At 40.5% G+C, this 17,336-nt stretch overlaps 2 protein-coding genes across 7 annotated transcripts in view; one reads left to right on the top strand and one right to left on the bottom strand.

Annotated features, from left to right (window-relative positions):
• The window catches only part of LOC120307729 (zinc finger protein 318-like), a 48,042-nt gene extending 44,876 nt beyond the window's left edge, over positions 1–3,166 (top strand). The window contains exon 8 of one of the 2 annotated variants that reach the window (XR_005556627.1): positions 3,031–3,166. The gene's annotated coding sequence lies outside the window, so the exon portion shown is untranslated. The remainder of the gene's footprint in view (positions 1–3,030) is intronic. The other variant, XR_005556628.1, reaches the window with a different exon arrangement.
• ABCC10 (ATP binding cassette subfamily C member 10) overlaps positions 1–17,336 on the bottom strand; it is a 32,704-nt gene that overhangs the window by 5,154 nt on the left and 10,214 nt on the right. For 4 of the 5 annotated variants that reach the window (XM_039342800.1, XM_039342798.1, XM_039342799.1 and 1 more), the window contains 13 exons: positions 16,206–16,362; positions 15,325–15,461; positions 14,172–14,251; positions 9,907–10,078; positions 9,160–9,258; positions 8,401–8,590; positions 6,864–6,935; positions 5,452–5,643; positions 4,141–4,273; positions 3,048–3,231; positions 1,780–2,123; positions 1,485–1,654; positions 430–590 (listed from right to left, as the gene is read on the bottom strand). In XM_039342800.1, coding sequence (XP_039198734.1) covers positions 430–590; positions 1,485–1,654; positions 1,780–2,123; positions 3,048–3,231; positions 4,141–4,273; positions 5,452–5,643; positions 6,864–6,935; positions 8,401–8,590; positions 9,160–9,258; positions 9,907–10,078; positions 14,172–14,251; positions 15,325–15,461; positions 16,206–16,362 — 2,091 coding nt within the window. The remainder of the gene's footprint in view (positions 1–429; positions 591–1,484; positions 1,655–1,779; positions 2,124–3,047; positions 3,232–4,140; positions 4,274–5,451; positions 5,644–6,863; positions 6,936–8,400; positions 8,591–9,159; positions 9,259–9,906; positions 10,079–14,171; positions 14,252–15,324; positions 15,462–16,205; positions 16,363–17,336) is intronic. The other variant, XM_039342801.1, reaches the window with a different exon arrangement.

A 17,336-nucleotide genomic window follows, 5' to 3' on the forward strand; every position in this document is an offset into this window, starting at 1 on the left:
TACCCAACTGGTCATAAGTCGAGGACTTTCCCTGCTCGGGAGCGCCGCGCATGCAAAATGGGACTTTTGGTGGGCTCAGCAGGACAGAGATAGCCTGGATAATTCCTATTGGCTTTTGAAAGCCAATAGAATTAGACTCTATTCAAGAGAGTCTATTCTATTGGCTTTCAAAAGCCAATAGAATAAAAGGGAGTAGCACAGCTAAGGAAAAGGGGAAAAAAATGGCGGACTGTGTTGTTTGGTGACCCCCGTGAAATGGTTGTTCGACCCCAAATGGGATCGCGACCCACAGGTTGAGAACCGCTGCCATAAAAGCAAAGACAGACCAAAGCAATCATTACATTTGGATTATATGAAATCAAATATTCTACACCTAGATAAAACAAATCACTCAAATGATTTTAGAGCTGCAAAACAAGGCAGCCTTACCGGAAGCAGTTCCTCCTGAGATTCTATGGGAATTTCTGTTGCATATTCTTCAGTCCGTTCCACGCTCACCATCATGGTCTCTGTCTGAGTGAAGCTGGTGATGAGTCCTGACAACAAGTTTGTAACAGATAGAGCATAGGAAAGAGCCAAACCCACAAGACCTGGAGGGGCAAAAAAAGGGCAAAATAAAACAAAACAGAAAGCTACCATTTCAGATAAGGAAGCAGAGAACTAGTGGTGGTAAGAGATAGTAATTCATCTTCCAAGATGAGGCAAAGGACAGAAAGATGCCAACATGTATAGAAAAGTTTTCCTTGGAACTGCTGAAGTGATTCTGACACTAGTATCACATTTTTTTTTTTTTTTTTAGAAATAGCCAGAATCTGATATTTCCTTTTGGATACATGCTCACTGCTTGAAAAAACATCCTGATTCATCTACCTTAAATACTTTTAAGTATCTTCAGAGAGGAGTATTTCCAGACAGGGTTCCTAATATTCTAAACCAAAAGCGCTGATCATTATTCTGTTCGTAAGGTCATAAAAATGGCTCTGGTCATATGGTGACCCACTTGATGACTGTCATGACTTACAGCTCCATTACGGTTGTAAGATGGGATTTCCTTATTGGAGGCTGCACATCTGAAAAGTACCCTGGGCTTAAGACAGTCAGTCTAATTTTATAGAGATGATTAGAAAGAGAAGCCTGTCATGTTGAAAAAAAGGTTCCAGTAATTCACTGCACTTCACCTGTTCTCACCTGGAATTCATTTGGCTGCAATATTATTTTTCTCTTCCTTTAAGTGAAAGATAAAGGAACAGAAAAGCCACCTGCTTGCCTACACATAAAATTCATGCTGATTGTATGAGCAAAAAATACTTTTCATTTCTTTTTCAGCGTTCTTGGTACTATTATTCTTTCTTCAGAGAAGGGAGAAAAATCCAGAATCCATATCTAATACCAATAAAAGGAATATTCTAAGCTAAAGAAAGAAATGGGCAAGGATGGCATAAGATGATGGTGCATCCTGCAGAGTCCATAATTCCATAGCTCACCTGGGTCACCCAGTTTCCGCTGGTGTTGGATGATGGCAATTCCTGCAATGGCAGTAACCACAGCAACGCCAATCATCTGCAGCCGAATATCTAGCCATTGCATTGCCGTGTTGCTGGCAAAACGGCAGCGCTGGTTCAGTTCCAGTCGTTCTTGATTCTCTGTCTCAAACCTAGACTGGGTTCAGCCCAAAGATTAACATTAGGAAGAATTTTTCATGTGGTTCTTACCAACTTTTAAAACACCTCTCAGTGAGCTCTCAATTTACACTTCTACCAGCTGAAGAGAAAAGCTCACCTGCCAGTCACCCTGGTTGCCCGGATAGTGCTGAGGCCTGTCAAGGTCTCTGAAAAATGAGTATAAATAGGCGACAAGGTGAGACTGTAGAGACGCTTGAGTTCACGAGAGGTACGTCGATAATAAAGCTGGATGGAGTAGTAGATGGCCACCAAGGGCAGTAAGACTAGCCCAATCCAAGGCAACCCATAGGTTATCATCACCAGCATGCCCAGCAGTCCAAAGATGTTGGCCAGGAAGATGTTGAGAATGAAAGGAAGACTATCATCCACGCAGTACAGATCTGAAGAGAAGCGATTAAGAATACGGCCTGTTGGCGTGGTATCAAAGAAGGTCATGGTAGCCTGACAATAGAAAAGAAAAAACAGTAAGAAGGCTAAGGGCTTTTGGAGTATGTATTAGAATGTATTAGAACAGCGGTTCTCAACCTATAGGTCGCGACCCCATTTGGGGTCGAACGACCATTTTACGGGGGTCGCCGCGCGCCGCCGCACATGCGCACCACGCATGGGGGTGCTGTGCACATGGGCGCGCATGAGGCCAGCGCCGTGCATGGGGCGCCATGCATGGGCGCCACGCATGGGGGGTCGCCGCGCATGCGCGGCGCGCCTGTGTGACTGGGGGTCGCCGTATAAAAAGGTTGAGAACCACTGTATTAGAAGTATCCTAATGTACTACAATGCTATTCTTTCTAGTCTCTCTGCAATCCCATAGAGGAATTCATGTTATATATATATTTTTAAAAGAGCAACAACATTCCCATGAAATAGGACTATAAGGTCCCTTTTTATACTTCTATTTATTAAACATTTGCTGTCCAATGGTCAAATAATAAGTCTGTGGGATCATGTGAAAGCAGACTGTGATTCAAAGGGGGATCATGTGATTAAACTCATCTAAAAACAAGATATCTAAGTTAAGGTCCACTTCTAAAAGTCTTGCTGGCTACCAAAATCAATTATTTCAATTATTTATTTCTTATATAGCACAAGGAGCTGCAGGGAGCTCTGACAACATTCTGAGATAAGCAAACGTTTAGAAAATTCCCAAAAGGGCAAATACTTTTTCCCGGAACTGTAGAGCTAATATACTATAATTATAATACAATGATCCTATTATTTAATGTTTTCCTACCATATGTAAAATAACAGGACAATTAATTTTCAAAAATCTAAATGTTTGAAAAAAAAAATCCATTTTTCTATGTCTCAATTTTGATCCTCCACCCTTGTTCCTCCTTTTCCCAAACAGGGCTCCCGGGACATTACCTTCATCACCCGTCTCAGCAGTCGGTTGTGAATGACGGTTGCGGCGTGGATGGTGCCACAGGCAAAGAGAAAGGCCCGCAGGATGGTGAAGACTGAATTCACCCCAGCAATGCAGCCGTACACAGTCAGGTAAAAGTTCACGTTCAAGGTGCCATTTGAAGAGATGGAGCTCAAGACTGGGGAACTGAAGAGACAGGTAAAATCAGTTTGAAAAGTGGAGTTCTCCTCCAGGTCAGCTTCCGTCCCTGTTTTGATCAAATGCAATAACTCTCCCAGGAGGGCAGGAAGGGTACTTCCTCCCACCAACAGCACTAAGCACCTCCTACTTTCAGTCACTGTGAGAAGGAAGAGTTGCTCCACCTGTGCCTTTCTATCAGTCTGGCATTCAGGTTCAGGCCTAGAAGTTTTTGGAAAGTCTATGTTCACCTGAGTATATTCCCTTCAGGGACTGAGGATGAGCTCACGTTTTGGCCAATCAAATTCTCTAATCTTTTCTACCTTTGAAGACTTCCGAAAGATTCAGCCATCTGTTTATAGGGGAACTTGCAACCAATCAAAGAATTCAATAGAAGCATGATTACTTGATTCCTATAGAGCAGTGTTTCCCAGCAACGTTGGCTGTGGAATTCTGGGAGTTGAAGTCCACATGCCTTAAAATTGTCAAGTTTGGGAAACACTGCTATAGAGTGATTGGTCATTCTGATCCCCTCCACTGAAAACATGCTGATTCCCATCGGATTTCAGCAAATTTTCTTGCCCCCTCCCCCGGCAGATTAGTCTGTCTATATACAGCTCAGCAGCTGTTTAGTAATATTCAGCTTCTTAATCATAGCAAGAGATGCCTTCAGAAGGTATTTGCTAAACAAATGCATGGGTCCTTCCATATTCTGTGTAATAGGGGTTCCTGTGACCGAGGTTTTCCCTGTTCCTATATCTTCTGCATTTCCCAATTCACTCCTACTTTCCAGAGGCAGTTTGAGAGGACAGAAAAGATGTGCCAAAAAAAGAGAAAAAAAATCTGATTCAATAGCATGTATGTTTGGACAATGAGCAGATGCAAATAAAATGTAGCCAAGTTCTTTGATTGACGTACACGAGTCCCTCATGGGAGAAGAGCAGCAGTGTTGAAGAAGGAAGAGCTGCCAAGCTGTTGATGGAGTTATTTTCAGTATGAGGTAGGCTGGATATCCAGTTTGAGAGCCACCAATCGGAAATATTCCTAGAAGCTGCAGAAATGGGTAACTGTCAGTGAGTGAGACTTTATTTATTTAAACAAAAGTTAAGCCTAGCCACATGACTTTGAGGTAGAGAACTTCCCACAAAGCAACTCCTCCTGTCAGTTTTAATATAACGACAGCACTTTTAATGCGGCTTTACAAACTGAATAAGTGCTGGGTAGACCCTATTAGAAAATAATTACTGTTATTTTTAGTTGTATTATAAGACTCTGTAAGTGGCTTTGAGTTGTTTGATTAAATAGGATAGAAGCAACAGTAATAAATATATGGGCATGCCATAAATAAATTGCCTTACATGTAAATTAAATTTTAGTAAGAACCTTTTCCTAAATTACGTGGAACTTTGTGGAAACCTGTGGCTTATTCAAACTTGCTCAGATAACAGGAAATCATTCATGGGTTCCCTGGAAAGTGGCTGGAGAATCAAATTTTTCCTACACTGTAGATCAGAGGTCCCCAACCTTTTGGGCACCGGGGACCGGTTCTGTGGTGAGACGTTTTTCTGAAGACTGGAGGCGGCGTGGTTTTGTGTGCTGCCTGCATCCTGCATCCATTGTTTGTTTGTGCGGCCTGGTACCGGTCCACGGACCAGGGGTTGGGGACCCCTGCTATAGATTATAAAGCTCAATGTTAAATATGAAAACTGCCAGTAAATCACTAGCATTCTTCAGTTACCACAAAGGCTTAATATTTGTTCTTGATCTTTAAAACAAGGAACTTCAAACTTGAATATTGCAAGTTTTTTGTCTATTTGATGTGTGGCCTATCTATTTGTTACATTTAATTTATAGTCTACTCAACTCCCAAACAACTAGGTGGCTTACAATTAAAGACCAATTTAATTTAATTTAATTTGTAAACTAAAAAAAAAAAAAGGCAACCGATTAGAAAAGCAAAGTACAACCCCCCCCCAAAGCAAAACCAAGCAAAATACATGCTCGCTCTCTCTCTCAAAAAAAGGGGGGGAGGGGCGATTCCAAAATCATTATCCTCAACATCTGGAAGAACGATGAGGTCTTCAATGATTCTCATAAATTGATGTAAAATGCCAACATTTTTATAAAGATGTCTTTTTTTTAACTAAACATTCCGAATTGCTGAGAAATAGCCAGCAATCAAGAGCAGAGAGAAACCTGAACAGGGAAGGAGCAATGTTATAAGCTTACCCTGCATGAGCAGCAGTGAAAGGAGTATGGACAATGCTAGGCAGCTGCCAACAGCCAGCCAATATGCCCTGTAGACCTTGAAAGCCACTGCCCCTTCTTTTTTCTCTTCCTCCCGCTTAGAAAAATGGTTTAGTTGAATTGGCTCTTCTTCCTCATGCTCCACTTCCTCCACTTCATTGCATTCACTGACTACTTTGGAAACAGGAATAACAATAACAGGAATAAAAATAACAGGTCATTCTAGGTTCTCGATTGGAAGCACCCATTCCCAAAACCTGAGGACTTCTTATGACTTCTGCAGAGCTTTCATCCTATTTTATTACTCAGAGGCAAACCACCATCTGCCCTTTAATGCAGACAGCAAGTAAGATGTCCACATGGATAAATCTTGATACAAATGCCTGAATTCTGTTCCTTTGCCAGTCATTTTTTTTTTGAAATATATAGCCTGTCTTTCTCTAAGGACAATTATAACTGGTTATTCCTAAACTCATAACCAAAATTATTGCAGATAATGGTCAATTCAATATCTATTATTATTACGCAGGATCCAGATGTCTTTGGTGTTCTGTTGTGCTACTAGTGCAGACATACTGTATTTCCCTAGTTTATAACCCATATTACTTTCTTCCTGACTCCTTACTCAAATGCACATCAATTCAGTAATAAACACTAATGGAACATGGCTTTTGTAGAATCATTAGTATCTACCGGCATTACTAATTATATTTCCCCCCTGAAAACATGAACATTTTTGTAATATATTTTCATTTAATTTACAAAGTAACAAAACATGTAGGGTACAGAATTCTATTCTCATCAATGATATTGCTTCAGTTTGTGAAACTGAATGTTTCTGAAAGCTTTTAATTCCTGGGAGGCCATACATACTTACTTCCTATCCATCACATATTTCTCCTAAATTTGTATTAAGCAGAGGATATGGCTGAAATAGAGGGCACTCTCATTCCCCACATGATTTCAAGAGGACAAAATATCTGAAACTCTGTTTCCTCTCCAAAGAAATGTTCAAGTATCTTATATGCACGTAGGTATTTATTTTTCTTATTTGGGAAATCCCCAAGACTTATTAGCTCAGCTTTCTCCATCTGTGCTAGGAAGATTCTCAAGGTGGCTACACTGGTTTGCAATTCTGGCAGTAGTACTGCAATCTCAACACATTTGGAGGGCATCAGGTCAGAGGAAGGGTGGGCTAATGCTTCCTGTCTCCACTATTATGTTTGAAAGAAGACAAATAAGAAACCTTGTATGCTACCTATCTTGTGGACCTAATTTTTTAAAAAATTCTAAACTAGCTTTATTCTCTATTCCATCCTTATATTGTTTTGACCAACTGATTTTAACAAATCCATTCGTGTACAATAATGAAAACGCCTACTGGTAGTACTTACTTGTGTCCTTCCTTCTCATTGCTCCAAGATTAGGGACAGCTTCTACCAATGGCAGAATGTTTGCTGGAGTTCCTAGAAAAATAGGAAGATTTTGCTACTTTGCACATGTTCTGCAGAGAATGAAATATTGCAATGCTTGATCCTCTAGAGTAGACTCTCATTTGGAACTTGATTTTCTTCTCTGCAAATAGAAAGTCTCCTTCTGCTGAAAAAAGAATCTGGTTTGGCAGATTTTTATTGATGGAAAGGAAATATGAAATTTTTCAGCAGCCTTATCCAGTATCAATAGTAATAGGCATCTTGGGTGCAATGCCTGAACAGCTGGAGCACCACTTGAGTGCCTTCAGCACTGAAAAATCATTATCGATCAATTGCAACAGGCAACTTTGCTTGGAATAGATTACATTCTGTGACAATGCCTCTTAACACCATCAAATAACATCTGCCTATCCCAGGTCCTTAGGAATGATTTGATAGGTGGATAAAAATGCTAAATCTAGTTTAAACATTTGGATGACTGTGCAACCAACAATAATAGTACATTCAAAAAAGAAACTGAAGGCTTGATTTTGGCTGCTCAGGAACAAGTTATTCTTTGTACTTCAGAAGCTCTGCTTTATACTAATTCATCTTTGTTTGTGAGTAATTTTTTAAAACCTCAGCTGCTTTATTAGCACTTTTTTTACATGCATACATGATTATTTTGTTACATCAGTACCTTTATTAATATTATTTTTAAAAACTTTATAGTCCTCCACTTTTGCTTCTTTCTTAATAGCATTTCATTATCCTGCATCTATTGAAAAACAAAACTCATGGGATTATGATTTTTTTTTTTTGAGGAACATTTGCTCATTAAGCATTTAAATCCATAACCAGGCCAAAATTTAGAAAAGTCATTACTTGTAGCACCTAATTCAGTAAAATACAGTTATTACCTGTAGTTTTATTACAATTTTATTGTGATTTGGTACATTTGTATATATATATTTATGGCTTTATTTTGATGTTGTTTGTTGCCCAGAGTCGCCTTGCAGCAACATGTGTGGCAAACAAATTTAATGAATAAAAATAAATAAACATCCATCTCAGTTTCCTGTTGCACCTATTAAGTTTTTTGTGCAGTGCTTTATTAGCATTTCTTAATTTTATTGGCTCCCCAGCACTATTTTTGTCCATTTCTCTTCTATACCTGGTATGTTTGCTATGAATATGAAAGCAAATTCCCTATTATTTAGAGCAATTAATTCAACAGTCTCTCTTAATCCAATCTTTTTTACTAAATATCTGTGCATTTTGTTAATTGTACTTATTATGATGGGCTTTTTGCTGGAATTTACAATGCAGCAAAATTTGAAAAGTCCTCCAAGCAATTTAAGAGCCATTGCAATTGAGAAAGAATCATTGATCTTTCTCGATAAGCTGGTAAAAAGCTCCCAGCTTGAATCCAGAGTCTGGTTCACATTCTGAATTCTTTTCCTGAGGTGAGTATTTCAAGCTCTAGACAAAGAGGAGAGTAGAAGGCATCAGGCTTTACCTGCCCTGAGGATTCTGCCATTATCCATCAGTACTATCAGGTCAGCATTTCCCAAAACCTCAATTCTGTGGGTGCAAAGAATCCGAGTCTTGTGTCCGAGAATTCCTAGGATACACTTCTGCATAAGGTGATTAGTTACATCTGCATCAACAGCTGCTAGTGGATCATCCAGAAGGTATAATTCTTTCTCCTGCAGAAAACAGTGATTACGTCTGAGCCCTTTCCCACCCAGAATTGTAAAATCTCTACCTGTCCAGTTTGATCCAACAGGCTGAGCGTAATGCAGATCCTGTCAGCCAAATGGTGTTGACCATTGGGAACTAGAAGACAGCCTTTCTCTATTGTAGCCCCTTCTTTGTGGAATACTCTTCCTAGCAGATTAGAATTGCCCCAATCCTATTGGCCTTTTGTAAGGCTTTAAAAACTTGGCAGGGTAGGAGGTCTGGTGCTCTGAATGTGTTAAGAGCCACCTTTCTTGGCTTTACTATTGGTTAACTATTTTGGCTACTGTATGTATTAATTATAACAATAAAACCATCCAAATAATAGCTTCTCTTAAGTGTTCTATAGTTTGATAATTGTTAGCTGCCTAGAGTCACTTCACCAAGATGGCTATAGAAATTGAATAAATACATAGATATAGATAGATAGATAGATAGATAGATAGATAGATAGATAGATAGATAGATAGATAGATAGATAGACAGACAGACAGACAGACAGACTAGGACAATAGCATTCATCCAGTTCTTTATATACCTGGTAAATGGCTCTAGCAAGTGCAATACGAGCTTTCTGTCCCCCACTGAGGGTGACTCCATTCTCACCCACTTCTGTCTGATCACCTGCTGGCAAAATCTAGAAGTTAAATAGATAAATTATAATTAACATAACAGCTGCTAAATAGATGCATTGAAATAAAGACAATTATTCAAAACTCCTGGTTCCTTTTCATAACTCCATCATATAAATATACAACACATAGGCCAAAGGTCACATATGTCATGTGTTCCTCTTCTGGTATCCTCAGAAGACAGAACACGAATGAAAATCCAGCAGCAAATTGCCACAGGCTAATGCTACAATCTCTTGCCATTATGGGGTAGGGAGGGGGAACACAGGAAATGAATTAAACCTTGGAGATACTTAAAGTAGCAACTCCTGCCCTTTGGAGCAATCTTTTCCCTGCTATATGGTTGCTCCTGAGCACTGTTCCCTCTAATTTCTGACATGCCACATATGGGAAAAATTTATTTTGTGCAACTCTTACCAAACCAACTACAAATTTGTCCACCACAGTATGAGTATATAAGCAAATTGAAAATACCTGTACTGTAATAGTGACATACTAAAATGCTTACACATATATTTTTTGGGGATGGAGGAACTCCTTCGTGTGTAGGAGACTTTGGGGCTCAAAGCAAGTTTTGGCGGCACTAAGTAACTCTTGCTTAATTAATTTCCTTGAAGAACCTACAGGAGTTGTTTACATTATAGAATACTCACATTCAAGTCATCAGAGAGAGCACAGGCATTTATTACTTCCTGATAAAATTGAGCATCGTATTCCTTCCCAAAGAGGATGTTTTCACGGATGCTGGTGAACTGGATCCAGGGCTCTTGAGCAGCCAAGCCAAATCCTTTCTCCAAATCCCAAACATAGACCTGTTCACCTTGACTACAAGCATATCAGCAATGAGGAAAGGGCACATAAACTAGCTATCAAAATGATTATGGACAATGGGGCTGGTTAATCTTTACATTCTGCACTATATGCATAAGTCAATTGCCTGGATCAAAAAACCTACGTTCAATTATGGAAATACTGGGTACCATCATGCCAAGTCACGTGATTTTGATGAAGAACCTTTAGTCTACCAGATGCGATTGTGATTATGCAGACCAAGTGCAAACTTGATCAGTTGCTGATGAAAGACCACTAGGAAAGAGAGCAACAGTTCAGTAGAGCAATTAAGATGCTGGGCATAGAAAGCCGTAGACCAGTGGTGGCGAACCTATGGCACGGGTGCCAGAGGTGGCACTCAGAGCCCTCTCTGTGGGCACATGTGCCGTTGCCCCAGCCTTGCCTCCCCCTGTGACCTCCTCCTCTCCAGCAGCTCTCCTGAAAGAGAGTTGCCCCCGAGCATGGTCCACACGGAACAGTGCAGCCAAGGACATGGCAGCCAGGTAGCATAGACAAGACTCTGCCTCACACCCCATCATACAATTGATGCCCCAGAGCGCGGGCAGAGGGTGTGGCCGCCATAGTGCTGCTGGGCTGCCTGGGCGATCTGCGGCAGGCCCTGGAGGCGGTGAGTGGTCCTATGGGCAGGCGGGATGGGGGATGGGGGGCAGAGTGGGGAAGGGGCAGGGGGTGGAGCAGGGGCAAGGCCAGTTTTTGGGCACTCAGTCTTTAAAGGGTTCACCATCACTGCTGTAGACTATAAGTTCTAAGCGTTCCTTAGTCATGAACATCAGCTGGATTTCTTTGGGCAGTCACTTTCTTTCAGCCCAACCCACCTCACAAATTGTTGTGGGGAAAAATAGGAGGCAGATTTACTAGGCATATCCACCACCTTGAGCTATGCATATACATATACAATACATAGGGATAAAAAGATAATATTCAGAAAGAGAGAGAGAGAGAGAGAGAGAAAAAAGAAAAAGAAGTAAGAAAGAGAAAGAGAAAAAGAAAGAAAAAAAAAAGAAAGAGAGAAAGAAAGAAAGAAAGAAAGAAAGAAAGAAAGAAAGAAAGAAAGAAAGAAAGAGTAAAAGACTCCTTGGAAATTAAATGATATTTGGTAATCGATACAACTAAAAGCAATCCCAACCTATTCCTGTATTATTCACAGACAGCAGAGTTGTGCATCACAATCATTTAACAAGCTGACTCTTTAAGGCAGTGACATCTTTTGAAGTGTAATGTCAATAGCCACACTCTTTTTTGGGCTTTTTCATAATTCTGAAAACAAATGCTGATGCTTTAAGGAGTCTGCCCATTAAAATAATTCTTAAAATAGCAGCATCTTTTTTTCAGACTTACAGTTTTAAAATTGACTGCTATTATGTCTGCAAAAAGAAGTGGCTGCTTTAATGAATAGTAGAGAGATGCTGTGGTTTTGAATTCCAAACTGGAGATATCTACAGAATAAGATTTTGTAAAAACGAATAAAGATTGGGGTCGTGCAATACAAATTCCATCTCTTGGTGTGTGCATGAGACCTCACAATGCCTATCTAAAAGGGGTCGGGCCTGTGTTGGGAAAATAATAATAATAATAAAAAGTTTGAAGGGACCTTGGAGGTCATCGAGTCCAACCCCCTGCTCAGGCAGGAACCCTACACCATTTCGGACAAATGGCTGTCCAGTCTCTTCTTAAAAACTTCCAGTGTTGGAGCATTCACCGCTTCTGGAGGCAGGTTGTTCCATTGGTTAATTGTTCTAATTGTAGGAAATTTCTCCTTAGTTCTAAGTTGCTTCTCTCCTTGATCAGTTTCCATCCATTGCTTCTTGTCCTGCCTTCAGGCACTTTGGAGAATAGCTTGACTCCCTCTTCTTTGTGGCAGCCCCTGAGATATTGGAACACTGCTATCATGTCCCCCCTCATCCTTCTCTTCGTTAAACTAGACATACCCAATTCCAGCAACCGTTCTTTATATGTTTTAGCGTCCAGTCCTCTATAATCATTTTTGTTGCTCTTCTCTGTACTCTTTCTAGAGTCTCAACAGCTTTTTTTTTTATATCACGGTGACCAAAACTGGATGCAGTATTCCAAGTATGGCCTTACCAAGGCATTGTAAAGTGGTATTAATACTTCATGAGATCTTGATTCTATCCCTCTGTTAATGCAGCCCAGCACTGTGTTGGCTTTTTTGGCAGCTGCAGCACACTGCTGGCTCATATTTAAATGATTGTCCACTAGGACTCCGAGATCCCTCTCACAGTTACTACTATTGAGCAAGGTACCCCTATACTATACCTGTACATTTGGTTTTTCTTGCCTAAATGTAGAACCTTACTTTTTTCACCATTGAATTTCATTTTGTTAGATAGCGCCCAGTGTTCAAGTCTGTCCAGGTCCTCCTGTATCTTAAGCCTGTCTTCTGGAGTGTTGGCTATTCCTGCCAGCTTGGTGTCATCCACAAATCTGATGAGTTCCCCATCTATCCCCTCGTCCAAATCATTGATGAAGATGTTGATGAGCACTGGGCCCAGAACAGATCCCCGGGGCACCCCACTACACACTTCCCTCCATGTAGCTGCGGTTCCATTGAGGACCACACGCTGACTACGGCCAGTCAGCCAGCTACGAATCCATCTGGTGGTAATGCTGTCTAACCCACATTTTTCTATCTTATTGAGTAGTAGGTTGTGATCTACTTTATCAAATGCCTTACTGAAGTCCAAGTAAATTATATACACAGCATTCCTCTGATCTACTAATTTTGTCACTTGGTCAAAGAATGCAATAAGGTTTGTCTGGCATGATCTGTTTTTGACAAAGCCATGTTGGCTTTTAGTAATGACTTTGTTTGCCTCTAGGTGTTCGCTGATTTGTTGTTTGATTATCTTTTCCAGAATCTTCCCAGGTATTGAAGTCAGGCTGATAGGTCTGTAATTTCCTGGATCCATTTTTTTTCCTTTTTTGTAGATGGGAACTACATCAGATCTTTTCCAGTCCTCTGGTAGTTCCCCAGTGCTCCAAGATCTTTGAAAAATATAGTTCAGTGGTTCTGAGATCACATCTGCCAGTTCCTTGAGAACCTTGGGGTGTAATCCATCTGGTCCTGTGATTTGAACTCGTCTAGGCTGGACAGGTGCTCACTTATCATTTTCTTGCCTAGCTTAACTTGTGTTTCTATACTGTTTTTTATGGCACTATTTTTGATAGGTTGGTCTGTTTTTTCCTTTTGTGTAAAGACCGATGCAAAAAACGAGTTAAATAGTTCTGCTTTCTCCCTGTTGCTTGTCACCTTCTTGCCACTTTTACCCACTAATGGACCAATCATTTCCTTCACTTTTTTCTTGTTTTTTATATGTTGAAAGAAGCTTTTTTTGTTATTTTTGACTTTGGTCGCAAGCCTTAGTTCATTTTGAACCTTGGCTTTCCTCACTTCATCTTTGCAGGCTTCATCTTTGTTGATATTCTGATTTAGTTATGTGCCCCTCTTTCCACTTTCTATACAGGTTACATTTTATCATTCCTCTCCCCCCTCACTCCAAAGCACTTCTTCTGAATGATTTTGGAAGTGTACAACAGCTAGATTAGGTGCTCAAATTAGAAAAGTTAAGAAATTTGAGAAACATTTATGGAAGCAAAAATTCTGAATTTAATACAGGTAGTCCTCAACTTATTACCACAATTGAGCCCAAAATTTCTGGTGCCAAGCAAGATAGTTGTTAAGTGAGTTTTGCCTCATTTTATGGGATCTTTCTTGCCACAGCTGTTAAGTGAATCACTGCAGTTGTTAGGTTAGTGACATGGTTGTCAAGTGAAGCTGGCTTCCCCATTGACTGCTTGTCGGGTGACAAAAGTGACCCTGGGACACTGCAACTGTCATAAATATGAGTCAGTTGCCAATTTTGATCAGGGGACACTGCAAGGGTTGTGTGAAAAGCGGTCATAAGGCACTTTTTTCAGTGCCATTGTAATTTCGAATGGTCACTAAATGAACTGTTGTAAGTTGAGGACCACCTATATGGAATCATAACAAGTGAAATAATGCAAGGAGTTCAAAGATACAAGAAGCAGAGTATGATTGACTGTTTACCTGCTAAGTTCTCCAGTGATAGCTGCAAGCAGTGTGCTCTTCCCACATCCAACCTTCCCAATGACCCCTACTAATGCACCCTAGAAAGAAAGAAATATCAAGACTTTCACAGATTACCCTCCAGTCTTGCTCTGTTATATTACAAACTTCATTCATTCATTCATTCATTCATTCATTCATTCATTCATTCATTCATAGCATGTCCTTTCTCTTTCCATAAAAGGAAGTAGCAAGGCACCCCTCTTGAGTGGCCTAGACCAGGGCTTTTCAACCTTTTCACCTATTGTACCACTTTTAGGATATGGCAATATCCGAGTATCACCAGTCACCTAGCAAGGTGTCAAAAACTTGATGACAAAAAAAAAATAGCAGGAGGGGTGGGGGGTGTTTGGTTTTTATTCCTCCCCCGTCTGATGGCTGGTTGCAGCAGGTTTTGGTCGCTTCACATGACCCTGGGACACTGTGACCGTCATAAATATGAATCAGTTGCCAAGCATCTGAATGTAAATCACAAGACCCTGGAGATGCTGCAGCATTCCAGCTGATCAGCGCTTCTTTTGGGCTCAGCAGAAGCACCAGGATCAGTGCTGCTTTCCAGCAGATTGGTGCTTCTTCAGGGCTCAGCAGAAGTACCAGGATGAGCGCCAAGCTCCAGCTGGAGCCTGGTGCTGATCCTGGTGCTTCCACTGAGCCCTGACAGTCTCGAAGAAGCGCCGATCAGCTGGAAAGCGGCACTGATCCTGGCGCTTCCGCTGAGCCCTGACAGCCCTTGCAGCTCCAGCCATCTCTCGCTCAGGCTTGTGCGGTGCTGCCACCGGTTCAGCTCATTCCCCTCCCCCACTACCACTTTTCTAGGATGGTTGCGTACCACCTGCTAGGTGCCAATGTACCACAGGTGGTACCCGTACCACTGGTTGAAACGCTCTGGCCTAGACTAGTGGTTCTCAAACTTTTCTTCACCATGGACCCCTTATAAATACCTTTTATAGCCACAGGCCATGGACTCCCAAGACTTAAGACTTAAATCATAATATTTTTCAAGCCTTCGCGGACCCCCTGTGATGACATTGTGGACCCCCAGTGTCCGCGGACCACAGGCTGAGAACTACTGGCCTAGACAGTGCTGTTTGCCTTTATAATTCTCCCTAATTACTTTTGTCACTAACAGATCCTGTATGAAAAGTTGGCCTCCTCGTGGTACATGGGATTCAGAGTTTTCTTTACTTTCTGGGGACCATGAAAAGGTAGAATTGTGCATTTCCAAGGCAGAAGCTGGATTTGAAGGACAAGCTGAAACAGAAAAGGACAGGTGTTATAAAATCTCCAGTTAATAGTACAACTACAGATATACTAACCGTGTTCACAACTTATATTCAGTTACACTTAGTTTAATCATAGTTTATGAAAACCTATTAACTCATTTTCACAACAATATGTTTGCATAATAACATGGAACATGATAAGTTCAAATCAGACCACTAATTTGAATCATCAACTCAGAAAGAAAGCTATGTACTGTAGATTGATTAAAAAAAACCCCCTTAAATGTCTTCTTTCACCTAATAATTGATTTCACACAGATACACATACCTTATCCAAGATTAAGATATTTTTTTCAGAGCTACCTATGGAAACTCCCTGCCTTGAATAAGGAACATGTATGTTCAATCATACAATGCAAATTAGGTTCAGTTACACAGATTTTATTTTGCTTGCCCTGATTAATAGATTTTTATATAAAAGATGAATTTTCAGAAAATTTGGGCGCTGGTTTTTAAAAACACGGGTTAAAAGAAAAGAGAAAAAGGGGGAACCCTGGATTTTTGGAGCAGTGGAAGTAGGAAGAGTGGGCATGAACGATTATAGAAAACTACATTGTTCTCCCAAGTTGCTAATCACACTAGTATCATTTTTTTTCAGCAAACAGAACCGCAAGCATCTTTTTTCTCTTTTCACTTCACATGAACCACAATAATTTCTATTGTTATTCTGCTGTCTCATCCACCATTTCTCTATTTTTCTCTATTGCTGTACCTCTGCTATAGTAAGCATGCAGATCTTGGTCTGTGAGCTCTAGGAAGTGCTGGATTCGATCTAGGGATACTTTGGCTTCCAAGATCCCATTCAGCACCCAAGGAAAATTATTGAGGGGAAGAATGAGCATCCCGACAAGGGCCAAAGCTGTAAAAACCTACAGTGGAGAGAAAAGATTAAATGAGAGTTAATCCTAGCATTTGACCGAATTAATACAATGCCACCTTGACACAGCAGAAAATGAAGCAGAGGAAGCAAATGCAGATATCTGTCTGGAATCTGAAGGAATTCTTGTTCTTGGGTGGCAAGAACATAGAAGTTAAATGAAGAAGAAAATATTATAATGTAGCCAAATGGAATCACAACAGCAATTGTAACTTACCAGCTACAGTACATAAAGCGCTAAATCTGGGCCTAGTTTTGACTTGTTTACATGTCTATATTAAGTGGCTCAAGAGGTCTGAACTACACTTCATAACATTTAGAGCTAGAAACATATCCTCAGATTGGAAGGGAGACTCGAGATTTACAGAATTTGAACATAAGAGCAGAACAGATAGAATTCAGTCTTACATGTCAAATTCCATACATTGGCAGTGTCTCCGGGAGATGACCAATTTGGATCTCTATTGCCTGGCCTCCACCAATCGTACCGTTTTAGGAAAGTTTATTGAGAGTGTGGTAGACTACAACAACTCTAGATTATATGGATCCACTTCAATCAGTATTCAGATATGGGCATGGGACAGAAACTGGATAGTTTTGGTGACTTTCAATACCATCAATTGTGGTATCTTGCAAAAGCTAACAGTACAAGGGACTGTTTTGCAGTTTTTCTGCTCTGTCCTGAGGTAGTACCAGATGATGGGTTGGAGAGAGGTTGAACAGGTAACTATTCACTTGTGGGGTGCCGCAGAGTTCATTTTTCTCTCCTTTGTTTTTAATATATGTACAAAGCTACTGGGAGAGGTTGTTAACAGTTTGGAATAGTGATACATTTCCACCTCACCAAACTCACAATGTAAGGGACTAGATCAGAAGAAACAAACTGAGATTAAGATGTTGTCTGTGTAGAAACTACCTAGTCTACTGTCTGCTCTGGTAATAACTCTGGTAAGCAAAGCATTCATC

The sequence above is a fragment of the Crotalus tigris genome, unplaced genomic scaffold (assembly GCF_016545835.1).
Source record: "Crotalus tigris isolate CLP2741 ecotype Arizona unplaced genomic scaffold, ASM1654583v1 scf7180000017812.1200847, whole genome shotgun sequence".
Classification (NCBI taxonomy): Eukaryota; Metazoa; Chordata; class Lepidosauria; order Squamata; family Viperidae; genus Crotalus; species Crotalus tigris.